Source organism: Hetaerina americana, unplaced genomic scaffold (genome assembly GCF_022747635.1).
Source record: "Hetaerina americana unplaced genomic scaffold, ioHetAmer1.1.p SCAF_1, whole genome shotgun sequence".
Classification (NCBI taxonomy): domain Eukaryota; kingdom Metazoa; phylum Arthropoda; class Insecta; order Odonata; family Calopterygidae; genus Hetaerina; species Hetaerina americana.
The window spans coordinates 26209168-26218172 of NW_027286069.1; the positions used below are offsets into that span (position 1 = coordinate 26209168).

The following is a 9005-nucleotide window of genomic DNA, read 5'->3' on the forward strand; positions in this document are numbered from 1 at the left end:
ACAAAACAGAAGCTTAAAGCGGCAATATACTGCATTTACTTTCTGAAGCATATTTCCATTCTTACTATTATAATCAATTTATCGGCAAATCATTTATAAATATGAGCACAATTACGAGGATATGCTAGCACGATATTTATGCTGTGGAAATGTCTACATCAGTGCTCAAGAGAGCCTTGGAATTATTTAAAGAGGGTGAAGGTAATGGTAAGTTATATTTTTTAATCGGAATACTTCTCCTAAAATACTTTCTCTTTGTAATAATATGTAATTGTATTTATTACAGAAAAATCCGGCAAGGGAAATGCAAAAAAACTAAAAAAGAATAGGAAATTGAAGCGTAGCATCGAAGCGAGTAAGCGTGACGATTGTGAGTGCATTTCGCAATCACGATTTGTAATTACAAACACTTATTACGACACTGTTCATTTTTCAGAGAAGAGCAGTAACCCAACTTGGCAGACAGCTGCAGATATACGCGGGCGACTACTGTCGAATGATCGGACGGACGATAATTTACGGACTCTAAAGCTACTTGCATCTTCCAGCTTAGATGAAGATGTTGCTTCAAAGGTATACTTAGTTACTAGCTGAAGAATACATTGTTTCATAAGCAAAGGCATCAAATGCCCTAGTTGAATTCAGGTCAGGGTACGAATGGTTATGTGGTTTCTGTGATTTGTTCAGAACCGTTATTTACCAGATCTCCTGAGTAAGTTTTCTCTAGTAGGTATAATGCTTCCATATATCGAGAGGGTTCCAAGGTTACATGTGCTTAAGTCGTGACCTGAGATGTACTTAGTATTGGAATGCTAAAGTTGACTTCAACAGTGTTGCAATGCTTGCCCCACTGATTATCTTTATCCCCTATACCATGTTTTGCCATCCAGGCGCCCAAAGTAATTTCAGCTCGAGCAATTCCATCGTAATCTCCTCCAGTAGCATGAGTGCATTTCGTTACGAAATGACCTACCGTGGTTTAGTAAGCCAAATTATAGTTGATAGTTATTGGCATGTTCATGTTAACCTTTCTCAATTTTTCTCAAACGAGTGTCTCATAGCTTGACAGAATGGATGTTTGGAAGTTGGCTTCTGAGTTTCCCGCCTGACAATTTCGCATTGTCTTACTGCCTTGGTACTATTGTTCTAGGTTGACGGTTTCAAAGACGAAGTTAGAACTTCGAAAAGGTGTCTATATCTATCTTCAGGCGACTTAATCGAAACTTTAATGTGAACCAGAGGCTACAGGTAAAGATAGCAGAGGGAGGATCGGGATGGGCAGTAATTGTCAGGGAGTAAGGGTTGCCTGATATCGCACTTGCATTACACGTTACAGTTGCAGGCAATAAAATATAGAAGTTCAAGCTTTTGGGCAGTATTTTAGATGGCAGTGGAGATAAAAGGAGAAGAATTACATTAGTGAAAGGGATATTTGCAACAAATATATAAATGATAATGGGAGTAAAGATATGAGGAAAATATTAATGAAGATTGTAATATAGAGGGGATCGGGATGGAGTGGTGGCTCATATACTGGCTTCCCGCCCTGAGGGCCCGGGTGCGAATTCCCGTGGCAGCAGATATTTTTCAGTGGTATCCCAATCCCTACTTGTGCTTTGTGGAGAGAGCTTTGAGTGAGTGCGTCGTCCATCTGATGGGACGTTAAACTGCTGACCACTTGGTGCCCTTTGTTAAGAGCAGGCTAATGCCAAGGCCGGTTTCTCTCCACCCTTCATCCTTTCCTGTCCATCGCTAATAGCACAAATGGTCTTAACTTTTGGTCACCTCTCCTAAAAACTGCTACTACTATTGTAATATGGAGTGCTGTGCTTAATGGATTTGAGACCTGATCTTTGAGGCAAGATAATCTGCATAGGTTGAAACCTTATGAGATTTGAGTGTGGGATAATGGAGAATGGGCAGGGAAGAAGACAAATGCTAAAATTTTATATATGGTGGCAGAGAATAAATTATCAGAGGAAATGAAAAAGGTAGAGAAATGAGATGCAGAAGTATTAAAAGGCAGTGAGATATTGAAGGTTTGATAGAAGGGAGAATTTTGAGTAAGCAGGAAAAAGGAAGGAAGATTTTAGACTTTTTAAACACCATGAAGGCAGGCAGAAGTTACAAAGAATGAAGAAAGAAATAATTTAGGGCAGAGAAAGAGAAAGTTCTCTCAATACTTTTTTTCCTACAGACCGACTCTCAGTGATGGGATTATTATTTCAAAAAAATAAATGTATACCCTTTCTAATTTTATGTTATCTTAAACGGTTTAAATCATGATAAATTCATAATCATGTAAGATTTTTGCATTTGACATAATTTTTGTATTATTATTTCTGAATCCAATATTTTTCCATCGATTGCATTCTACTCCTGAGTAATTCACCACTATTTTGCTATTAGTAGGGGCAGTATCGAAAATGTATGCTGACATGTTGATGTTAAAAGGACCTAATTTCTTTGTAATTTTGTTGTGTTACATTTAAAAATAGCTCAAACTAATATTACTCACCACACATATGTAGGCAAAGTGGTCTGTGACATTTAGTACACATCACCCTAGTCTCTCTGTAGTATTCTGGCATGCAAAATAGTTGGGGAAGTTCTCCATTGAGGCTGTTCAGAAATCGAGTTTGGGAAGAGATGCCCTTGTTTGGATGGCAGTGTTTGAAAAGACATGCTCGTGACTTGTGAGGTATAAATTTATGTAAGGTTTTCCCCGCCTGATGATGTTTGGCATCCTCTAGGACATTGCCTTTCCTTCACAGGCTCCTTAAGCTGATCGATGAACTTCAGACTAAAGTACACAGTTGTGATAGTTATCAAGCCTTCATTTGATGTACAGTGTACAAGTTCAATAATGCAATGTCATTTTCATAGAAAAACATTTCGTTTCCATGCAATTGCACTGAAACTTATCTGCATATTGGCCTTCTCAGTCTAACTTATATTCTCATTGTACTTGACCGCAATTAGCGATTTGATAATGTGCCTCTTTATACTGTATTCTAAAGCTTTATTATCTGGATAATTAAGTATCTTAAGTATTCAAATCATGGTATGAACTGGTATCCATACACTAGATATCCTTTGCCCAAATTTGTGGACATTCACCAAGGACAAACAGATGTTCAAATAGTGAATGGATAATGAACAATAACATCTTTTGACAGAAGTCTGCTCCATGTTTTCTAGCAGTTAAGGATCATGATACCATATTTCATTGCTGTGTTACTTTGCATTTAGACTAATCATACCAGTTACTAAGACTTGGGAAATTAATCTCTACTTTCACTCCCATTGGGTGGAAGAAGATATTAAGGTTTTCAGTAAATTTAGGTTTAGGAATAAGTTCTTATTTTATTAATCTTATCTCAATATTTTGGCCCATAATGTGTAAATTTATGCCTCATGAGTCAATTCATGAAAGCCTCATTAAAAATAATTTATTTTATAACTCACATCATTAAACTCGACTGAGGACAGGACCGACTCCATTTTGGCAGGACACATTAAGTGGCTGTGTTGACCAGCTTTGTTCATGGTATGAAATAATTGCAGCAATCTTGGTTTACAAAAAAATAGGTAGTATTTTTAAAATAATTTTGAAATTGGTTTTGTGGAGATGGCAGGAAAACACTACCATCATAACTGAAAAACTGTAATATTTTGATCATTCAAATGACCTTATTGATACATTGTAGAGTTCATTTTCAGTATTAGTTAGTATGAAAAGCATTATCTGTTGCATCTTCTGTAGATCATGGTGCGTGCTGGTTGTAAAAAGTTAGAAGAAACAGCTGTGGTGATTGAAGATAAAACTGCTTTCACAGAGGAAGACTTTGAGAAGTTCGAGAAAGAATACTTTCTCTCAGGTTAACAAACCAGTAAGTAATTTATATTTTACTTTTGCAGATCTTCAATTGAAAGCATTCCATTTTATCTACCAAATACATATTGTCTCTCTTCAATTTTACCTTGAAAGATTCATTAGGTGAGGAAGGTGTATACGAATTCTGATCTGATCTTTATAAATGTTGAAGAAAATCCATTTATTTAAAAAAATCAAAGTGGAATAGAATCCTTTTTTGCCTCGTAATACTTAGTGGTGTTCTTCTGAAAAATACATAGTGTTTCAATGTGGAGTTTAGTTGGATAATGCTAATTATTACCTTTTGAAATCATTAGTTATTTTATCATTAAAAATTATTTTTCAATGTTCATCATTAAGTATTGGTTTGTATTTTAAATTAATCAACTGCGTAGTGCAACTCAGGTTAGATAGGATTGTCTTGGACATAAATGAATGTAAGCCAATGGTGCCATGAACAGTTCCTGCAGTCTGTATGAAGACTGTGGCTTCTTATGAAGCATGGGCTTAAATGAAAAGGCAGGTGTTAGATGAGCTCATATATTTGCCTCATGCAGTCCCAATCAAAGGCCACATGATTTTTATTGAACTATGTCTTTCATAAGTCTTTAATTTAAGGTTTGCTAAGTTGCTTTATTTCAATCATCAAATGAAGAATGGAAACATGGGTGTGGACAAAACCAGTAATTTTTGCATATTATGTTTAATGTCTTATGTCCCGTATGGCAATTTAATCTTCATGATCCATAAAAATATGGAAAACGAAATATCTGGGACCGTAAACTTGATTTGCGCTAGGTTTGTTTAAAGGGGGGAGGTAAAAACAAAGTTACAGGTAAAGGGAAGATAGGGAGCACACACTAGGTCACTAGGGTGTGTTTGGAAAACAGTGACCCAGGTGTACCTCAATCACACACAAACAATGCAAAATTAAGGAAACAGACATACAACTACTCAATCACTAGAGTGTGTTAAGGAATAACACTCACTCTTATGAATCACATTCACACACACACTCAGGGTTTGCAAGGATATCTCCTATGCCAGGGACCCATTGTACTCACACAGGATGGAAAACCAAATTGACATCACGCAATCACTTGGGTGTGTTAGACCTTTTTGAATCTCACTCACTAGTTCAAACTTTGCAAAGATTCCCCTTATGCCAGCGACCCATTAAGTTTACGGTCTTGGCTACTTCGTTTTCCATTGCTTTATGACTGTAGGTATGTTCATTTTAAGTTCAGACAAAAACATGTGTAAAAATTTAATTTCCAAAATCAAAATGCTTATTCATAAAGAAATTATTCATTTGTTTTGACCTTAACTTTGGAGTTTTTATAAAAACAAGAAATTACCTAGACGGAAAAAAACCTCTTAGGTGGGAATCAAATATCAAATTTTAGATTTGCTGCTGTGGATGTTTCCTCAGTACCTCCAACACAAAAAGTAAAAGGGTACATATATTAAATACATAATTGCATTACTTTCCATAGTTGGGCATCCCAGGAAATAAATGATTTTTTTCGAGTGTGAATCAGGGCAGTTTTATGTTCTTTGAATGGAAACATTTCAGTTAGTGGCCCCCAGGGAAAGTGGATGCAAAAACATTAACATAATGAATGAGTATTAATGGCTTAATTATGAAGTATAAGTGTGCTACCAATAGCTGTAAAAATTAAACAATGTTGTTGGTAAAAAAATTTAAGAATTAATGTTAAAGGGATATAAAGAGAGAAACGTATCCCTCTTTATCGAATGCTTTTATGTTCTATTTACCTTTTTATGAACATGATTGGTTTCTTTTCTTTATGGTAATATGAGAAATATGATTTCCACCTTTTTTTTGCTGTACATAAATGTGTACAATTTTTCAATTTTGGGTTTAGAAATTATTGCACTACTTTTCATCAGTTCACTTCTGTTTATGGTTGTCATAAATATAGCATAGTGTGCATGTATAACTGTCTGACTGCTGATTTATTTTAATTTTTTGTGGTAATGTTTCTTTTTCTGCCATTTTCAGTGATTTGAAGCCATCGATTGGAGTAATGGGAGTCTCTGATGCACAGCTTGGCAAAATTATTTTGGTGTTGTCTGTATCACTATTTGTGTATTATTCTTTGTGGCTGTGGGTGCCGCCATTTCTCTCCCCATCTTCATTCTACACATTCCCAAAACTCTTTCCCCCAATTCGTTATGCTTTGATTTTGCCTGCAGTGTCAGGAATGTTATTTATTGGAGGACTCCTAGTGTTCACAATAGTGGCACTCCAAAATGCATAACATTCATTATTAATGTTAATGACACAATTGGACAACAAAAAAGTTTGGGTGTTTAATTTGTAAATAGAGGGAAGAAAGTGTTTGTATCTCTGATGTGGGAATTGTGCCTTCTGTCATAATTATATGTATGGTCATTTGAGACCACCATATACTGTTGTTTAATTTATAGATGATTGCAATTTGAACACTCTGGCCTCCGAAGTGAAATGTTAAACTCTGCACACATTGTAAAAGATCATTCAAGATGTTAGTTTATGTAGGGTGACTGGTATACAACTTTTTAACTAGAATCATTTCATAATTTTGTACTGAAAGAAGAGAACATGTATCAGTGGTTAGTTATTGGTATTTCTGGTGTCACGTGTGGAGGAAAGACTTCGCTTACTTTTCGATTGAGAGACTTATTGATTCAGCATTTTCAGTCCAGAAAGCAAAATGTCAGTGTTATTACAATGTCACAAGATGACTATTTCCTCAAGCTCGATGATCCACGTCACATACTCTTACCTTCTCTTGGCCACTTTAATTGGGACATCCCCACTGCAGTTGACTTCAATGGCATGTATGAAGCTGTGCTAAAAGTTATATCAAACCCTTCTGAAGTTGGAGAAAAGCAGTTACTGGAGACTGAAATTATTAAGCAGCCCTCAACAGCTAGCAGTCTCCTTAAGGGCATTCTTTTGATAGAGGGATTTCTTATCTTTAATCACAGACCAATATCTTCCCTTTGTCATCTGAAGTATTATTTCCTGCTTTCCCGAGCTGCTTGCCTAGCAAGAAGGGTTCAAAGAACATATGATCCACCAGATGTCCCTGGTTACTTTGAACAGTGTATTTGGCCTGAGCATGTGAAACATAGAAATGAACTTTTGGGAAAAGGAAAAGTGGTCGATAAAAGTGATTCTCTTACTATGGAGCAAGTGGAAGAATGCATGGAAGAAGAGAGACTTTTTAGTGATAACATAAATGCAAAATGCAAGGATGAAACCCCATCTGGGTATATAACAGAAACTGAATGTGTGGAGAGTGGAGGAACAGAAAAATTTCATGTGAGCAACGATTCAGTTTTCAATAAGGCTTTTTACATGAGAGTTGGGGGAGATGTCTTGCCTTTAACCAAGTTTGGTGCTGCTGGCCTTGGCATGGTTGGTAATATTAGGGTTTTAGATGGAGGTTCATTTGATAAGGAATTAATAGCACAATTAGTATTCAAGGATGTTTTAAGTGAAATGGCAACTCATGAATTGGTGAATCAAGAAGTTAAGGGGATTAACATTGACAAGTAATGTGTTAAGTTATGGTACTGCCCTTTATGGTATTCAGATAATAAGCATTCCTTCAAATTTCTCACAAAATATTAGTTTGGTACCCCTACATTTATACTTCTTTATTTCTGCATTTTTGTTACATACCTTTTGAATGTGGGGTATATGTACTCATATTGATATATTGAATTTACTTTCTGCATCCCACTAATCCTTCAGCATTTAAGAGAGTGCTCTCTTGTGTGGTATCTCTCTCTCTCTCTCTTAGGACTATGATTGTTTAATTCAGGGCTGGTGTGCTTGATTCTTGATGCTCGCACAGCAATTCCATTCATTATTTTTCTACATATGTTCATTGTTGGCCAAATTTTCCCTGTGAAAGTGTTACCAATGGAACATTAGCTACTCAATGCCAATATGCTTACCAGGTACTCAGGATTAGAACACCACATGCTGCTGTCAACAGTAATCATGAAATTGCTTTTTTTGAGATGAAATTTTGTTCCTACCAATACAAGCAATACAGCTATTTTTGGCTTTTATGTCGAATCATGCACATTCAAGCAGAGATGTTAGGCAAGTTGCAAGTTAGGATGAATTGCAAGTATATGTAAGTAGAATGTTTAATAAATCATATATAAATAATTGAAACAGTAACTTTTTCACTAGGCCAATAACTTACTGCAAAACTAATACAGAAACTTTTATAATAATTGTCACACATCAATAAAATTCATCTTTTACCAAACTATATATTGTGCTTCATTGATGGCAAACTCAGAAATGCAATCCAATATTTGTATTTGAACATTACAACTTAACTTTTTTGTTTTGAAAGTTAATCAAGTTGAAGTTATTTCTTGAGGTGAAAATTGTAGGAAAGTTATTGCTGTTGAGCTCACAAATTAGGTCAATTCCTACGATATAAACGTGTTATAATTTGCTTTTTTATGCAAAATTTAAGTATTAGATACACCAAACTATTTGAAGATCAACGTATGTAATCTACACATTTTATTGTAAATTCCAGATGTGGACATTTAATCTATACCTAAACTTAAGTCAAATGTGAAATTGATCTATAATTTTCTATTTACAAGATGTTTATTAAAGGATTACCTTGCAAGGACAATTTCATTTTTCCAATTCACTGAAAGGGTATTTGGACATTTTGTGGAATTTTAGCCATAATCTTGGCCTTACCCTAAACTTGGGGGTAACAGATTCATAGGGCTTCCAATCACCTTAATGGAGAGTTGAGCTGTCCCAAAAATTGACTGCCATTGCGCTCAACCTGGTGTAGCAATTCAATGGGTGAAGGGTATAAAATTATATCATTAAGTATGATGGTTACTCAACAAAGAATGATCATAAATTATTAATTTACATGTGTAATTTATTATGCCAACATTTAATTTTGTTACATTGTTAGCTGGATGTGTGTTGCATATCTGGTACCAGTTTCATTGATTCTATGACCAGATTCAATGACAGCCTGTAGGATGGATGCAGCACCATGATTATGCTTGGCCATACATCACAAATATTTTAACTATAACTTGTAATAATCATTTGGGA

At 35.4% G+C, this 9005-nt stretch overlaps 2 protein-coding genes across 4 annotated transcripts; both read left to right on the plus strand.

The window, feature by feature from the left end:
* The first annotated feature begins 27 nt into the window (after positions 1–27).
* Dpm2 (Dolichyl-phosphate mannosyltransferase subunit 2) lies at positions 28–6162 on the plus strand. 3 transcript variants are annotated; one of them, XM_071586711.1, is made up of 5 exons: positions 28–207; positions 287–355; positions 437–573; positions 3767–3893; positions 5904–6162. In XM_071586711.1, exon 5 carries the CDS (start codon positions 5929–5931, stop codon positions 6160–6162), a length of 234 nt encoding a protein of 77 aa, XP_071442812.1. In that variant the 5' UTR covers positions 28–207; positions 287–355; positions 437–573; positions 3767–3893; positions 5904–5928. The 3 variants fall into 3 exon arrangements, with proteins under 3 accessions (XP_071442812.1, XP_071442807.1, XP_071442811.1); XM_071586706.1 differs by lacking the exon at positions 5904–6162 and having other exon boundaries at positions 29–207; positions 3767–3887; XM_071586710.1 differs by lacking the exon at positions 5904–6162 and having other exon boundaries at positions 29–201; positions 3767–3887.
* A 323-nt stretch (positions 6163–6485) lies between these two features.
* LOC139689519 (nicotinamide riboside kinase 2) lies at positions 6486–8872 on the plus strand. Its single transcript, XM_071586693.1, has one exon. The coding sequence runs from the start codon at positions 6486–6488 to the stop codon at positions 7446–7448; it is 963 nt and encodes a 320-aa protein (XP_071442794.1). The 3' UTR covers positions 7449–8872.
* The last annotated feature ends 133 nt before the right edge of the window (positions 8873–9005 follow it).